We start from the raw sequence: 18,204 nt of genomic DNA on the forward strand, positions 1-18,204 counted from the left end.
CACCTATAATTAATTAGAATGCCTGGTTTCTGAATAGAGGCAAACGACATACTTGAAGTTTAGTTGACTGCACGTATTGGGTTAATGTAGTCCTATTGCTCATTTGCTCATGCAGGTTTCATGTATTGCAGTCTTCACAATGGAGGCTAAGCCAATTAAGATAGAATCACTTTTGCAAAATTAGTCCATGTTGACCTCTTAGCCGATTAAAAAAGATCATGTCCCTTTTTTTTTACTGTGACCAGGATAATCTATTTATTCAGTATTTCTATAGTTAACTCTATGGTGTTTTCTTCATGATTATATGACTGTCTATGCTATCTAATGTCTTCAAAAATAAAAACAGAACTTTGGTGTTTTTCCAAAGTAGATTGACAATAGATTTCAGAATTTGCACTCTCTTTTTGTTCTTGTTAATGTATAATTTGTAGAATGACTGGTTTATATTTTCCTCTTTTATTTGGGTATGAAAGCAGAGACAAAATCAAATTCCATGCTGGGTGGTTTAGGCTTTTTGAGGTTTCATAGATGCATGTTAATAGAAAGTATAATTAATTCATAGACATTTAAGAAAGAAGGATTGAACCCTGTGCTTTTAGTATCCACGGGAAGCATTTACCTGTGATTAGTTGGTGACTTGGCCTGAATCACATATGATAAAGCATTTAAATGTTTTTATCAGAAGGATAGCATATTTTCTATTATGATAGCAAAACTTGGACTCTTCATTTTCTTTGAAGTATGGAGTTCTGACCCTCGAAATATATGAAAATGCGTAGAAAAAATTAAGTTTACCCGTGTGGGATACGGGCAGATACATACCCGAATCCTACACTCACCTCCAAGTCTGAGTAATATAGTCATTTAATAGAGTTATTTGCTGTTGTTTCTATCATGGGTATATGGAAAAGCTATATACGCATGTCCATGTAATATAGGACATGCTCATTTATGATCTTACTGATGATAGCAAAACTTCCCTTTTCTTTTTGTTTTCTCCCTTTCCTGTCATCACTTGTTCCACTGGCTTAAAACAGGAACCTGTGCACTATATCTAATAAACGGATTTACATCTGCTCACTACTCAGGAACGATTTTCTTTGGTATAATTTGTTTGTTTATTTATTCGTTAATTTGAGGTTCTTTAAGCATTCTCTTAAAGTAAAAGAGTCTTTTTTTCCTTTTTCAAATGTAAAGGAACAAGCTCATCTGGTCCTGAGCAGGTTTCTGATAATGATGAACTGCGGAATCTATTCTTAGTCAATCCAGGAGGAATATTTAGGGAGAACACAAAGGTCAACAATTTAATCTAACATACAAACTAATTGATCATCGAGAATTGTGACAACAGAATATTTGGATGTGTAACTTTCATAGACAAACTGGTATTGGCTGTTGGTTGCTTTAGTCCCAACAGTCACCCAGTGATTTTGGCGTTACATTGGCACATGGTGCTTCGTATTTACAACCTTAAATACAAATTCTTAATTCACTTATTCCTTATAAAGGTAACTATTGGTGAATTATGTGATAAAATTGATGTTAGGCAACGCAGGCACATGATGAGGGTAATTCGCCGTTTGAGATTGCCACTTTCTGTAGTTTTAAGGGACGATGAGTTTGAAATAGACAGGCACTTCCAAAGTTTTAAGAACATGATCAAGAAATATTGATTGACGAAGCAAGAAATATTGATTGACGAAGCATGGCCAGTTTGAGTTCTTTACGTCTCTTTTACAATTTTATTATGCTTATTGTTCTGTTCCTCAGAACATCATAGAGGCCTAATTCTAGCAACTAGCAAGCTTGTGATGACATAAATCTGGGTTCAATGGGACAAAATCTCTTTAAATCTGGCTACTGATATCCCACATGCTCCCACTTATCTGGACTGCAAAATGCCAGAAAAGCTGGCGGAAAGAGGAAAGCTGACTTGTTTGTCAGCTTTTCTTGTTTGTAATTTCTACACACGAGCATGCACTAGCTTGATCGAAGTTTTTGGAGATCTGAAGCTATCATTTCTGTGTTCAGCTTCGACCCATGGTCCTGCATTTTGCAGAACGTACATGTCTTGGACATATATCATTGCTTTAATTGTAAGAATATTAAGGTGACAAATTTTTTCCTGATTTCCTCGTACCAAAGACAGGTTGAGGCAAGGTTTGTTGAAAGACACACCTCACGGTGAGAAATTTGAGAGAAGCTACAGCCTACACGCGAAGTTTCTCGGCAGTGGGTTTACTTCACAAAACATCTGAAGTAAAATATGTGGATGCCTGCCAAAGTGAAGAATGTTTGTCTATTGGAGGTTTCAACCGACACTTCAGCTCCATAATAGAAAAGTTATGAACTCAGCTCACTTTTGGACGGTGCAAAAAACTGCAAAATCAACTACCGGACATAATGATTTTAACGCCATTTTCTCATTTGCAACAAATCATATTGCAATATAAAGAGTTAAGAGAAATTACAACTATCGAGATTTAAATTCAGATCTAATAAATGCTACATTTTAAAAGTGATTATATAAATCATTATATTATATAAGTACTACATCAGATTTTATATATGTATCAAAACGCTAACAAACTAAAAAAATCTAGAAATTTTTAGGAACTCCATGCAATAAAATGCGAATCAGGGGATTTGTTCTTGAGGTTCGAACATCTTGAGATCTCCCACACCTTAATTTCTCCATCTAAACTTCCACTGCAGATTGAAAAGACACCCTCAAACACACCTCTGGCAACTGCTACCAACGACTTCACAGGATTTTCATGTCCCTCAAGAACTATACTACAATGGAACCCACCCTCCCTCCCACGTTGCCAAACCCTCACCGTCCGATCAGATGATCCACTCACAAACAAATCACCTACGTTGATTAAGCATAATATAGCCCCCGAATGACCCCACAATGCTTCTACGAATCCCACTTGATGATTTGCAGCATTATTCTCTCCTTTCTCCCACACCATGATTGAACGATCACAACCTCCTGAAAACAGCACCGATCCGTCACTGTTTAAAGCAAGAGCATTAACCGTAGATTTATGCTTGTCTAGAGTAGCCACCAAGCTATGCCATGTCTCCTTCTCAGCCCTCGCCCAAACTCTAATCAACCCATCGGCAGAGCCCGTGTAAACAGTTCCATTGCCCGAAACAACCAAAGTGTTTACAGCGTCTTCATGAGCTTTAACAGACTCTAAACAACGTTGGTTCTTTACGTTCCATATCTTGAAACTTTTGTCCCATGAAACCGAATACATTAACCCTCTGTCGTTGTTTATAACCAAATCCGAAACTGCATCCCAGTGTTCAATCCATAGCTTCTTCTTGTGACGCCTAACGTTGACATAGTTTTTTGGCAACATGAAATGGAGGAAGCGGTCTTTGACGGTCGGGAGAGTGAAGAGAAGCTGGTGTTTTTTTGAAGGGGTTTTGATTTTCCAGATTCTGATCTTGCCATCTTGATGAGCACTGAAGATTTTGGTGTTGTTGAATGCAATGGACTTGACGAACCCGGTAGTGGGATCATTGTTAAAAGAATCGACATGGGAATGGTTAGATAAGTCAAAGACGCTTATTTCGCTGATGGCAGCGGCGTAGAGGAGGTTGTTTTGGACTGCCAAGCAGCTGATATGGGCGCTCAGGGCAGGGATTTAAATAGCGGTCGCGGTCACGTTTTCGGTCGCGTAACATTTGTCACGTTTTCGGATATAACGGAGATAATTGCGGTCATTACGGTCATCACGGTCGTGAAATTTTTTTTTTTTTACACAATTTATTATAAAATGCAATAATTATAATTATAATTATAAAAACTCTTATTCAATGATTTTAAAAATAGTTTATGACACTCTATGTTTTTTATTTTCTAAAAAAATTATTCACAATTTTATTTAGATTATAAAAAGCATTCATATTTGGTTTATCCATAAAACTTTTCTTGACCAAGTTCATATTCAATATTAATTCTAGACAAATCAAATATTAACAAAACATAATATGTTAAATACCAAGCATTTAATTTAATAAAATTACAAACTTAAAAATATAATAATTTCAAATTCCATCAACTACAATTATTGATACATATTTCAAATTTACTACATGGTAGAATGACTAGGAGGATCAGATTCTCTATGTTCACTTTGAGAGCCAAGTTGACTCCATCTCCATCCCTGAGACATTTGTTCTTGATACATTTGAGGTGGAGGATATATTTGAGGATGATACATTTGTGGTGGAGGGTACATTTGTGGTAACTGATACATTTGAGGTGGAGGATACATTTGAGGTGGATAATAACCATATGGAGGTGGATAACCATGAGGAGGTTAAAAATTATGTTGTTTTGGTGGATAGTAATGTCTTTGAGTACTAGTAGATGATTCACTATACTCAAAGTTACTAGAATTTGATCTTTCACCTGAGAATGAAGAACCTCTAAAAATTTCATAGTGGTGCTTCTTTGCTTTTCCTTTTGATCGAGCTATACGTGCACTTTGACCCTCACTAGATTCAGCAAATGGATTTTCTCTGTATTCTGTCATATTAATAAAAAGTCCACCAGTAGCAGCAAGCCCAAATTCTCCTCCAAGTGGGTTGTAAGGTTGATTTGCATCCATATTATCACCAAAATTCGCACCATCACCATTACCATCACTATCTCCATCACCATCATCATCTGGACTTAAACCACCACCATCGTCACTTTGACTTGGTGTTGGACTTGAACTTGAATGAGACACATTCCTTTCTTGAGATTGATGTGATCGTTCAACATTCATTTCACTATCAAAATTATCTGCAGGCAATCAATCAGAGTTTTGACCATCTAATAGAGGATTTTCTTTCTCTTGCAGCCATTCTGTTAGTGGATCATCATCTTCAAAAATATGGTCAAGGCTAATAGGATTAAAACTATTATTTATTTCATCAATACTCATTCTTTTTTGATGTCTCATCCTTAACCTCATGTTATAATAGGTATATACAAGTTTCTGGAGTCTTGCAAACTTCAATCTGTTTTTTGCTTTGGTGTGAATATAGCTAAATGTGCTCCAATTACGTTCACAATTTGATACAGATGTTGTTTGACTAAGCACTTTGATTGTTAGTTTTTGTAATTCAGGAACACAAGTGCCATATATCATCCATCACTCAGCTGTATAAAATTATTTAAATTAAATTTCAATGGGCTATACAATTAAATAATATAAATAAATTATAATTATTTAACTTATTATTTACCTGGATTCATTTGCTTCCAAGCTCTTTGTGCTTGTGGACTACCAAATATTTCATGCTTGTCTCGAAATAATAACAACTACATCGATTGAAAATATAATAATAAATGAATAAATAAAAAATAATTTAATTTTTAATACATAAAACAAATGTTAAAGTTATAAAATAGTATTAAATACTAACCTGATTAATCATTCTGATTTGAGTATCTATCGAAGGTTCTAATCTTTCAATAACTACTTTTATACCTTCTAATGTTTCCTTAAATACATTTGCAGAATGTTCCACTCCAAATTGAAATTGTGGATTTAGATAGTAACCTAAACATAATTTATAACAATATTATATTAAAGTAATAAAAAATAAATATATAAGCAATTTAAGTATAAAAAATAAACATATTTTTTAAATACCATCTATATTCTTGATTTACTTACCAGCTGAATGTAAGTCAGAGTGCATGAAACTCCATCTATTGTCAATAATCTTTTCATATTCAGCAGAATAACGACAAGTTTGTTGAATTGCTTGTTTAGCTTTATCCACAGCCTCGTAAATAAAGCTCATTGTTAGTTTTTCATCACCATCCACAAGGCGCAACACTTTTACCAAAGGCTCATAAACTTTTATTATACCACCTGCTTTTTTCCAAAAATCTTTTCCCAAAATGATTTTTTTGACTTCATAAGCAGGTCCTGATTTTTGTTGTCCCCATTTTGAATCTTTAAATTCCTATATATTCATCAATAAATTTTTAGAGTAATATATTTTAAATTAATATTTCAAAACAATAATATTATAAAAAGATGCTAGATTTAAATAATTGTACTAATTACTAAGTACTAACATTTGAATTGAACATCTCTCTCAAACTTTGCTTTTGCCTCATTATTTCTTCTAATTGTATGAAATGAGTGGCAAATCGGGTAAGAGCAGGACGAAGTATTTGCTTCCCTTGTGTATATTTCTTCATCAAATTAACAGTCCAAATGTGATTGTATATAAAACAAGTCACTTTCTTTGCATCATCCAAAACCTTTGCCACATTTTTTTCCTCCCAATATCTTTAAGGCATAAGTCCAAACAATGAGCTAAACATGCTGTCCAATACAAATGTTTTCTCTTTTCCATTAGTCTTTTTCTTGTGGCCTTAAGTGCTGCCTCGTTATCAGTGACTATTTGAACAATGTATTTTTCTCCAATTTCTTCCACAACTTCATCTAATAATCTGTAGTAAAAGTTTGTATCTCTACTACGAACACTTGAGACATCTACAGATTTCTAAAAAATAATCCCTTTACTACAATAAACAAGAAAATTAATGATATGCATTTGATTCAAACTATTGGTCCAACCATCACACATCAAAGTGACACCCAATTCATTCCAATAAGTTTTTAATCCATTAACCCATTCATGAACTTGTTGATACTCAGACTCTAAATACACATCTGAGATCTCATAAGGTGTTGGAAGTTTTACATGTTAGCCAACTTCTGCTGCCACAAAAATCAAACTATAAAACCATGGGGAATTTGCTAATTGAAAAAGAAGTCGATCATATATAAAAAATTTTGATACTGATTCACCCATTTTTCTTCTTAATGTCTTTATAAATGAATCACTTACTTTTGGTTATCTTGAACTTTTACTTCTAACCAATTCAGGAACAGCTCCCTTTAATGAAAATTCAGACTCATTTGGAGTTCTTGTTCTTTCTTCAAAATATTCAGCAACTGAACCATGAGAGCTTCGTCCTTCTTCATATATGTTACTCTAACCACTAGTTCTTTGTCTGAATTCTTGTCTTCTGTGCCACTCATGTTGTGATTAGATACTATCTCGCACGGCTTATCTAGTAGCAATATCTTCATCAATAAATCCTTCATAATCATCTTATCCTCTTAACTGTGATAAAAATTCATTTTTTCTTCTTTTGTTGTCAGCCTTTTTTGATTTGCTTTCTTGAAGAAGTTTCATCATACTTTCTCTTACTATACCTATTAATAATATAGTTTAAAAAAAAAAAGAGAAAATTAGTTGCACATGCTTATGTAATTTTATAATTTTTATTAAGAAATTAACAATAATATTTTCAAAGAAATTAAAAAAACATAATATACCAGTAACGTTGGGGCATGGTGCAACATTGCCAGTTTTATGAGCAATGTGTTCTTTGAAACATGTTATTCCTCCCTTTACAACTTTATCACAAAGTTTACATGAAACATTTCCTCTTGTGTTTGGCACAGGTGTTCCAAAATGCCAACCTATATCATCACTTGGCGCGCCCTCTACTCCTTTACTCGAGAACTCTTCACGTGGTGGCATACTTACTATTTTGTATAAAAATAAAATCAACTTATATTTAGAAATATTAATATTACTTATTACATCATTAAAAATTGATTTTACGCTAAATTTTTTAATTTTTAGTTTTTAATCTTAAGAATATTATTAAATAACTTAATCTTTTAGATGCACTAATTGATATTAATTTTTTTATCACAAATAACTTCAAATAATTATATAATAAATACAATCTTCAATAATTACACAAAAATAATAAGAATTAATCTAATATCAAAAGAATTGACAACAATATAAATATCAAAACAATAAAAAAAATTATTAAATTTCATATACAAAATTATAAATTAATATCTAACACAATCAAAATATAATATTTAATTTTAATTAATTTTTGTCTAACTTATATAAAAAATTTATCAATAATTTTCATCTATAATCTCTATGTATATCATATTAAATTATTAATCTTTAATTTTTTTTAATTATAAATCTTCAATCCCTCTAATTAGATTTTATCTAAAAAAATTTTCAAAAATTAAAAGTTTTCAAACTTATATTTTAATAAAATTTTCAAACCTATATTTTTTATTTTTTAGTTTTTAATCTTAATAAGAGTAATAGATCATAAAATGCTAAATTTGTTAAGTAACTTAATTTTTTTGATACAATAATTGATATAAATTTTTTTTATCACAAACAACTTTTAATAATTATATAATAAACACAATCTTCAATAATTACACAAAAATAACAAGAATTAATATAATATCAAAAGAAATGACAATACTATAACTATCAAAACAACAAAAAAAATTAAAATTCATATACAAAATTATAAATTAATATATAACACAATCAAAATATAATATTTAATTTTAATTATTTTTCATCTAACTTATACAAAAAATTTTATCAAAATTTTCATTTAAAATATCTATATATTATATTAATTATAAATTTTCAAAACCACTAATTAAATTTTATCTAAAAAATTTTTAAAAATTAATTATAAAATTAAATAAAAAAAATTCAATCTCACCCTCTATACACCCTACCACACCTAGTCCCTCCCCACCCCCATCAATCCCTCTCCACTTTCCCCCCCCCCCACATCCCACCACACCCAATCCCTCCCCACCTTCCCCCCAACGCCCCACCACACTCAATCCTCCCCACCCCATCCAATCTCTCAACGTGCCTAATATATCAAATTGTTTAATTCTTTCTAACAACCCGAGCCGAGACCCTTCTAAAAACATTCCATTCTTCTGTTCATCTTCTTCTTTGTCTTGCATTTTACTTTCTCTGGCTTTCCAAATTTTTTTTTTATCTCTCATTTTCTCTCACATTCCTTTATCACTATTACTTGCTGACTTACCTAGTATCTACAGATATCTCATTCGTCTTTCAAACTCTCATAAGACACAACAGATCGATCATTTTACAGAAATTTTACAAAAAAAAAAAAGTAATTTAACTTTCTTTTCTTACCTTGTTTGATCTTGAATGTTGATTGAAAACTTGAGGTTGATTTGAATTCGAATGCCGAAAATGTCGTTTGAATGGTTGAAACTTAAAACTCTATTTTTTAGCTCGTTTTAAAATTTCTTTTGATGATAAATATCTGAGATTATGAGTTTTATTTTTTTATTTGGCTTTTACTTTTACTTTTGCAAGTTTGTTGTTTTATTTTGCAGGCGTCAAATTTTGTTTTTTTGTTAGAATTATCAGATCCGTGAGTAGAAAAACGAAATAACGATAATAACGGTCCGTTATTACCGCTATTGCTCGTTATGTCGTTATTTTACTGTCGTTACTTTTCGTTTTTACTATGAATGAATTTTTCAATCATTTTTTATCTATTAACGGTGGTAAAAAGCAACACTATCATAATTTTATAATCATTATTCCGTTATCAACTCGTTTTTTGAATCCCTCGCTCAGGGTTTTGAGAGTGGCGACGCAACGATGTTTCAGTGTCAGAAGAGAGAAAATGTTATGCAATTGGGAAGCCATGTTTTTTGTGATAAAAGTGTTCAAAAAGAAAGTAGTGTTTGTATTTATATATAAATATAAAAGGGAGAGTGGCATAAATAGACACGTGGAGAATGTTGATTTGGAGATTTAATATGCTCAGATTGGAAATGGTGGGCCACTGAAACTTGATTTGCCATGGTCTACATATCTTCTGTGGTCCCCGAAGTAGGTGATCACATATGCCACCAGTCACCGTCTACTATTTTTTTTTTCACCCCTTTTCATCTTATATTCGGTTAATTTTCATTAAGTTTAAGAAAAAAATTTTAACATTGTATCTATAATATTAAATTTTAATTTTTTTTTTATAAATTTGATATTTCATAATTTTTAATAGTAAAAAGTAAAAAAAATGAAAATAATTTCAAATTATAAAAAATAAAAAGATTTAAGTATTTAAAAAGAAAAATATATAATTTTGATACATTAAAAAAGTTTTTAAAAAATGGAGTATTATGTTTATGAAAAATTAAGCATGTTAGCGTTTGTTGCACCTTACATGCAAAATCAGTCTTCTTTTTTATGCATTAAGCATTAGAAAAATTTTTCATTTAAAAAAAAAAAACTATGGTTAATATATATAATACGTGGCAAATTAACATAATGCCAAGTTCTAAAGAGGACAAGTGTCTAAAGACAATTTTATATAAGTAGTGAGACTTGCTTTGTCAACAAAGGGTGTTATGTTAAATAAAGTATTTATTAAAATAATAATTGTAAAAATATATAATTAATATATTATGTCACATTGATTTTGGTGCGCTAAATATATAAGTTTTTAATATCAGAACAAAATCATATATATTAATATAAAATTTTTTAATTATATATATTTTTAATAATTAATTTTAATAAATTTAAATAGTAAGAGAGAATTCAAAAAAATAATTCAATCTCATCCTTTAAATTGATTAAAATTAATGATTAAAAAATATATAAAATTAAAATATTTTGCATTAGTATAAGTTAATCCCTTCCCTTAAATATTATATTAACTAATTTTAACAAATATTGTTTTGAATATTAATGAAGATTTAAATCTTAATTATTGAAAATAAATTTTAATATCCTATTAATAAGTTATATGATTGATAGTATACAAATAAACTTTAACAAATATTTATAAAATCTACATGCATGAACCTTATAATCAAACGATAAAGTATTGATTTTGGGTTTCAATTATAAAGATTAAATTTTTGACAGTTTGACAGTTTATATATATATATATATATATATATATATAAACTTCTAGTAACCGATCTTTATATTATTTTATGAAATTTAATATCACTAAAGCAGCTTAATCAAATGGATTGCCTTTTAAGTTGGTTTTTCTTTTGCCACATCTTTTGAAGTTAGTGCAATCAAATGCTATTTTATAAACCATAGGATGCTAGGGTTTGATTAGCTCCACCATTATAATGGAAACGTGTTGCTAAGTGGTTGTATGTAGGTCTTTTCTCTCTAAATTTAAAAGATGGGGATTGGTTTTGCTAAAAAGTGTGTTATTTTTTAAGTCTATGGAGCATGGTAGGAGCACATGTTCATGAATCATACACGAGTTACAAATTCAAAGGATCTTAATAAAAAATAAACAAAACATATGATCAGGAACCAATCCAAATATTTATTATGGTAAGTGTAACATCAAGGCATTAACGTGGCAAATACTCATATCATGCACAAGTTTTCGAGTTGGATCTTTTCTTCTTTCATTTTTTACTATTATTATTCCACTCCAGCTAGATAGTAATTGTTTGATGAGGTAAAGATAAGGGAATGGCTGTGTTCATTTTTTATCATATTTTAAAGGAGGAGAATTTTTGTGCAATTACCTTGGCTAAGTCTGCATGTGGGATGAAATTTGATTTGAGGTTTCGCTTTTGCTTACCAATTGAACTAACCAATATCACATATCAATAATAATAAAAAAAAACTACGAAAAGCGCATGATTAAAATCTAGTATTAGTCAATAATAGCGTGATTGTTAATAAAGTGTTTGATTCTAAATTTCAGTGATTAATGTTTAATTTTTATGCTTTAAATATAACAATAAATAGTATTGAAAAAAAATTAAATGATCTAAAACTAAGAGAAAAGATTTATATGAAATTTTATAAGTGAAGTATACGAAATTTTTTATTAAAAATGAATAAATAAAAAATTAAAATCGATAGATTGAAAAATCTCTTCATATAAATCAATTATGCAAAATTTAAAAAAAAATTTAATAAATTTTGATATATTTATTAAATAGATATATTTAATAAAAAATTAATATAATTTTTATCATTAAATAAATATCAATTAAATTTAAATTATAAATAATATTATAAATAATATTTTTATATATTATTAATTTTTATATTAAACTTTATTAGTTTATTAATTTGAATTTTTTATTAAAATTTTTATTAATTTATTTTTAATAAAAAATTTTACAAATTCTACCTATAAAATTTCTCATAAATTTTGCCGGCGACGGCCAGTTAGATGATTGATGATTGCAGCAAATAGTGGATGCGCACTCCAGCGTTGATAAGTTGGTAGACCATGGGTCAAATCGGCAAGTCCATTGCTCAGGCGGGCTTGGACCCCAGACCTTTGGTCTTGCCTCAGGTGATGGGGCCTAATCACCTAAGCTCAACGCCTGGCTTCCAAGCTAGATTTAGGGGGGTCCACTTTGAGGTTAATTGTGTCATCATTTTGGTGAATTCAACCTTTTTTTTTTTTTTTTTTAACATGTATAATAATGTTCTCCTATTTTTAATTGTCACATTTTCTCTTCTACTTTTCTTTGGCATTCAATAATAAGTACATTTTTTTTTAAATACTAATGTATAAGTACATAATTAAATGTATATAATTACAAGTTTTTTAATAATGAAGTTAAAATTTTAGATTTTACATAAATGAAACACGTTTAATTCTAATCTTTTATTGTATATTAAATATTTCTATTTTTTTGAAAAAAAAATCTATATTTTCTCTTCCTTTTACACTTTGTTAAATTTTCCTCCCATTTTCATTTTATAATTTTCTTATATTTCTCCCATTAATTTCATTTTCTGTATTCCCTGGTGCTAACACTTTTACCCAACTTGACATCTTACATAAAAAAATATTACAGATATTATAATTTGAATTTCAAATTTATTAAATATTATATTTTTAAAATAATTATATAAATTAATTGAATTAAACTTTATTTTCTCCAACCCGACTATTTTAATAAGATGTACAGCTGTATACATCTTTGTTTACATGTTTATATTTTTACCTTTTAAGTTTTGGTAATGCTAATCTAAATATCTAATAATAAGTGTAGCTTTTTCTAACAAGTTAAAATTTGACACTATATGATCTCCATTGTGCACCCACCATCCTAGTGTAAATGACTCAAAGTCTTCAAAAACACTGCATTGATAGAGAATAGCTCTAGCTTTGCTGAATTTTCAACAGTGATCATGAAGAAACCTGTGAAAAAATGTGTACACTCAGATGTCATGTGAACCTTTTTAAAGCTATTTATTCATTATAGATCATCTCCAACTATATGCCTAGCTATACCGCTCCAAATTTAATCCACTCACGATTTTATCTACCAAATTAATATCTTTTTGATGGTAAAAGGCTGAATTAACCCTCCAAAATTATGCTCCAATTTCTCTTCTTCCATGCAAGGGTCATCCCATGAAAGATCTCTCCTTCTTTCTGTTGAAGAACTCGATTGGGGCCAAGATGAAGAAAGGAATCAGAAATTTTTGCAATGGTGATGGCTCGACCTCGACTCTGAACCAACAACAGGCTGAACCTGGTGGTGTTGTTACTTCCTCTGACTTGGTCAACCCACCATCCGTTGTTGCCTCCAATACTAATTCCACCGCCCAAAGCCCTCCAACAACGTTGGAGGAGATGATATTAAGGTTAGAGTTAGAAGAAGAGCTTGCCAGAAAAGCAAAGCTCAATGAATATAGTGAGATTCGAGGTAGGAGGATGTCGTGTGTTAACAATTCTGATATCCTGCGATCTGCCAGGAATGCTTTGAATCAGTATCCTCGGTTTTCCCTTGATGGAAAAGATGCCATGTATCGATCGTCGTTTAGAAACTCTGAAATGGCTGGAAGGAAGTCGGTTTGCTGTGATCATGAATTGAGAGACAGGTACTGCAAAATTGAGTTTGAATCAAGATTAGGGTTGCCAACAACTTTGGGTGGGGAGAGTGTGATTTGGTGCAAACCAGGTGTGGTGGCCAAGTTGATGGGTTTAGAGTCCATGCCAGTGGCAGTAAATACGAGCCAGGATAGTAAACAAAAACTCAGTTCCATGTTAAAGAAACAAAATCATAGGAAGAGAGCCGAAAGACATGAAATGGAGAGAAGACTTGCCATGGACATGAGCAATAATTATGATGATTTCGGGAGAGAGAGGAATATGGGTTCCTCTTCAAGAGCAGGATACCGTGTAACGAAGCCAGTTGTTGTAGAGCCAGCGTCGACTGGTGACGGTGGATGGCCAACCCGACGTTTTCTTTAGGTTAATTATGGCACAAATAAACCGAACAGTAATTAGGGTATCAAATCTTGCTACTTCACTTCTATTTGTTAACAATATTGCCGCATTTACGACATGTTTTGTAGAAACGTCACATTGCAATAATCCCTTTATTTTTCTTTCTTATAGGTAAAGCAAAATATATCCTTTCCATGATAGTGGCCTAATGGTAAAATATTGAATTTTTAATTTTAATAATTTATTATTGATTATATTTTTATAGTATTAACATTAAGAAAGGCCTTGTTTAAATTGATGTACTTGATTTTAATTATTAATATATTATCTCTTTAAATATTAGCTAAGTTGCTTTATTGAGAATTATATTATTACATATGATAGTGAAATTAATTTGGAACAACTAATATGATTACAATTAATTGGAAAACTCTTCGACCGAAAACTCTTTTACAAAGAGTTATTTCATAAAAATCATTTCACCGAACATTAATTCACTAAAAAAAGAAATAAAATCATCTTAAAATATAGCATAACTTTTTAGTTAATTTCACTCTTAAATGTTATGTATAATTTGATACGATGGATCAATATGAAAAAAGTTAAAAAGCTTTCCTCCTAACTTTTTTTTTTTTTTGAAATATTAATGTTTTTCTCTACCTTTCATAACTATAGTGAACTTTAAGTTCACCATTCACTATCACTAATTATCTAAGTAATTGTAGTAGTTTTTGACTTTAACTTGCAAGCATCAACCTAATGTCTATATTCTGGTAGACCATGTTAATCTAGATATGACAACAAGTCGAGACGAGACGGAATGGGTTTTTGTTTACCTTAAATTCAACTCAACTTTATATTTATAATACTCGAATTTGATCCGATTCGATGATTTTTTGTTATTTTTTATATTTGAACTCGATCTAATATTATATAAAATCTTATTGGATCTGACTTAAAATTAATAAAATATTATTTTTAAAATATAAAATTTTTAATATAAATATAAAAATATATAATTAATTAATTAAAAATAATTAGATATATCGGATTTGGTTAAGTTTACTTAAAATTTGATCTTGATTTTATTCTATAATTACCCAATCCAATCCTATCCAAAAATCGATTTAAAAAAAATTCGATCTTAAGAAATCGAATTAAATCAAAATTCCTCAAAAACAAATTGAGCTGCCATCCTTATACTAACCTCATGTGTTCCCTACAAATGAGGTTAAACACTCTACTTGTAATTGAGAATACAGGAAATCGTTTCCAAATTAAGCTTTCAAGCATCAATCCTGGCCACCTCTACAACACATGTACATTAGCATCAATCAATAGCTAAGATTAAAAAGTTAAGTTCCCATTTTATTAATATTTTTGCTGTTTCTATTTTTTTATTTGTTTCTTGTTTTCAATTTAGTTTTTAATTTTTTACTTTTGATCACTTTCTATTGAAAAATGTAAAAAATAAATATTAAATTATAAATAAATTTTGTGATTATGAAATATACACATTATTTATTTATTTATTTATGCTAGTGCATAAGAAATTTGTAGAATAAGCAAAGTCAGTAGCTTGTAAACTCCTCCGTCTCCATGCATTAAAATTTAATTAGTTTAGTTATAAGAGAGAATGTGGGAACCTCAATGGGGAATTAAGTCTATATTTTCAAGAGAAATGTCTTGAGTTTCACCAGCACACTCCTCAGAACTAATCTTTTAAATGGCGACAACCAACACCTTTTCTTTTTTTTTTTTAATCTGAGAGTTGTGTATGAATGCTTGAATTGCTCTTCCATATCTTGATCCACCGTGATTCTACACTTTCCCATAAGAACAAAATATTCTAACCTAAAATTAAAAATAATTGAAAAAAAAATTATAAACACATATTATCGTGTCGATTCGTTAATTGAATAAATCAGTTTAATGAATTCATATTGTTACTTTTAAAAAATCATATCTAATATATCTTAAATTTAAATTTTAATATCTATAATATATTTTTTTTATATTCAAACTGTGACCTTTTAATTTTTATGTAAAAAAAAACATGTAATTATTTTCAATTATACCTAGCATCTTTATTTACCGATCCTTTTTTTTTTATCTATAACCCACATATATATATATATATATATATATTCAAATGATAAATTTATCGAGTATTTGATTCAATAATTATTTTTTTTAATGATTAAGCAAAGTTCAAAATTTACCCTCTTTTAATATATATATATATATATATTATTATTATTACTTCCTTAAGAAGTTTAGGTAACTCATAAATTAAAGCATCAAAGTTAATAAAAAATTTTAAAATTTTGAACACTAAATAGTTTCAACTGCCCAGCTTTTAAAAGCCTTGTATGTAATCATGTTGAGGAAATAAAAGAGCTAGCGTAAAAAGATTGATGCTCAAACTCAGATTTCCTCCTAGGAAACGAAACACTGACCTAGGTCCAATCAAAATATGTTTTCATTTAAAGCCGTTCGTTGGGTTTAATTTTCCTTTTAGTACTAAGAAGCTACCCATTTCAACTTGAAATTTAATTTAAATAATTTATGTAATTATTTTAATAAATGATAATAGTTTGAATTATATTAGATTAAATTAAATTTTTTTAGATAATATATAATATTATGGTATTTTAAATTTTATTATAAATTCAAATCTATTTAATTTCGAAATTAATTCTATTCGAATTGAATTTTATGTAAAATAATATATTTAATATTAAATAGATTTAGATATATTTAAATATAAAATAATTATTTTTTATAAAAATTTAAAATATAATAAATAAATAAATAATATATAATTTAATTCAATTTTTTTTATTTTTAAATTTTCGACTTAAAATTTAATTTGAATTTAATATATATATATACATTTAAAATTTAAATTTAATTCAAATCAAATAAAAAAATTAATTAGAATCAAATCAAACACTATGATTTTAAATTAATTTTTTATTTTTAAAATTTTTTCCCCTTAATTGTTATAAAATTATATTCACTAAGTTTAAAATTTAAATTATAACATCTATACATTTTTTATTTTATGATCTATTTTATAAAAATATAATCGATTTCATCTAAAACTTAATTAAAAAAAAAAAAAAATCCCAACGTATTACCATTGACAATATTCGTTTCCTAACCCAAAACCACGACCAATTATATCAAATCACAATAATCTCTCTTACCAAGATTTGGTTGTTCGATTTAATGTGTGATTAATACCATCTTACAATCTGAACCGTCCACAGGTAATTTATTTCATTTTTAATATGATTTTTTTTATTGGTTGTAATAATAGAGTGGTACCAAATTTGTATTACTGTAAGAGATAAGAGTTGAGCTGTATTATTTAAATAACTTTTTTTTTTCTCAAGAATATGGTCCCCTCCTGTTAACAAAAACGTTGTCGGAATTGCTTCAACTGGAAATCATAGATCCACGTGTAATAAAATGGGACAACCTGGAGTTTGACGGTGAAATCAATTTTAAAAATATTGCTTTTGTACCCTCTGTCCCTTCATTTTTCATTATTGCATACAAGGAAGTGGGAAGTCTTTGACTAATTTACTTTAACAATATCCCAATGTTCTATTTTTTCCAAATTAAACCATTCATGTCTCAACTAGTACAAACCAAAGGTAGGTATTTGTTAATTTTATTAAGAAAATAATATGGAAAGGATTTAAATTACATCATTATAAAATTAATTATATTTTTAATAATTTTATTTATGATTAATATATTTACAAATCGATTTTTAGATTTAATAATATACTCATATTTATCATGAACATAAATTTTTAAATTAATATGATATTCTATCACATTGATTTAGAATATTATATTTTTAATATATATTTAATAGTTTAAATTTTGTTATATATATTGCTTTTAATTGTGTGATTCTTGTTAGAATACTAAAATTTTAATTTTAATAATTTAAATTTAATTTTTGATAATTTCAAATACATATAAAAATATTTATGTTATATATATTAAACAAATAGTTAAAAATTTTAAATCAATTTAAAATTTGACGATATCAATAATTGAATTAA

The 18,204-nt window shown here is 28.8% G+C and overlaps 2 protein-coding genes across 2 annotated transcripts; one reads left to right on the top strand and one right to left on the bottom strand.

Moving 5' to 3' along the window:
• Window positions 1-2,609: 2,609 nt before the first annotated feature.
• Window positions 2,610-9,756, bottom strand: LOC111290323 (protein JINGUBANG-like). The gene is made up of 2 exons (XM_089768744.1): window positions 9,502-9,756; window positions 2,610-3,644 (listed from the first exon to the last, which is right to left on the bottom strand). The coding sequence occupies exons 1-2, from the start codon at window positions 9,655-9,657 to the stop codon at window positions 2,610-2,612; spliced, it is 1,191 nt and encodes a 396-aa protein (XP_089624870.1). The 5' UTR covers window positions 9,658-9,756.
• Window positions 9,757-13,010: 3,254 nt separating this feature from the next.
• LOC111291165 (uncharacterized) lies at window positions 13,011-14,250 on the top strand. Its single transcript, XM_022882784.2, has one exon. It carries the CDS (start codon window positions 13,301-13,303, stop codon window positions 14,141-14,143), a length of 843 nt encoding a protein of 280 aa, XP_022738519.2. The 5' UTR covers window positions 13,011-13,300; the 3' UTR covers window positions 14,144-14,250.
• Window positions 14,251-18,204: the final 3,954 nt, after the last annotated feature.

This window comes from Durio zibethinus, chromosome 11 (assembly GCF_047325235.1).
Source record: "Durio zibethinus cultivar Kanyao isolate XHJ-2024 chromosome 11, ASM4732523v1, whole genome shotgun sequence".
NCBI lineage: Eukaryota > Viridiplantae > Streptophyta > Magnoliopsida > Malvales > Malvaceae > Durio > Durio zibethinus.

Bases quoted from the DNA above. Each gene is read 5' to 3' on its own strand.
- LOC111291165 (XM_022882784.2), top strand. From the start codon at position 13,301: ATGAAAGATCTCTCCTTCTTTCTGTTGAAGAACTCGATTGGGGCCAAG.
- LOC111290323 (XM_089768744.1), bottom strand. From the start codon at position 9,657: ATGCCACTCTCCCTTTTATATTTATATATAAATACAAACACTACTTTC. The intron at 3,645-9,501 runs GGATTCAAAAAA...GCCCTGAGCGCC, and splicing joins CTCTCAAAACCCTGAGCGAG to CATATCAGCTGCTTGGCAGT.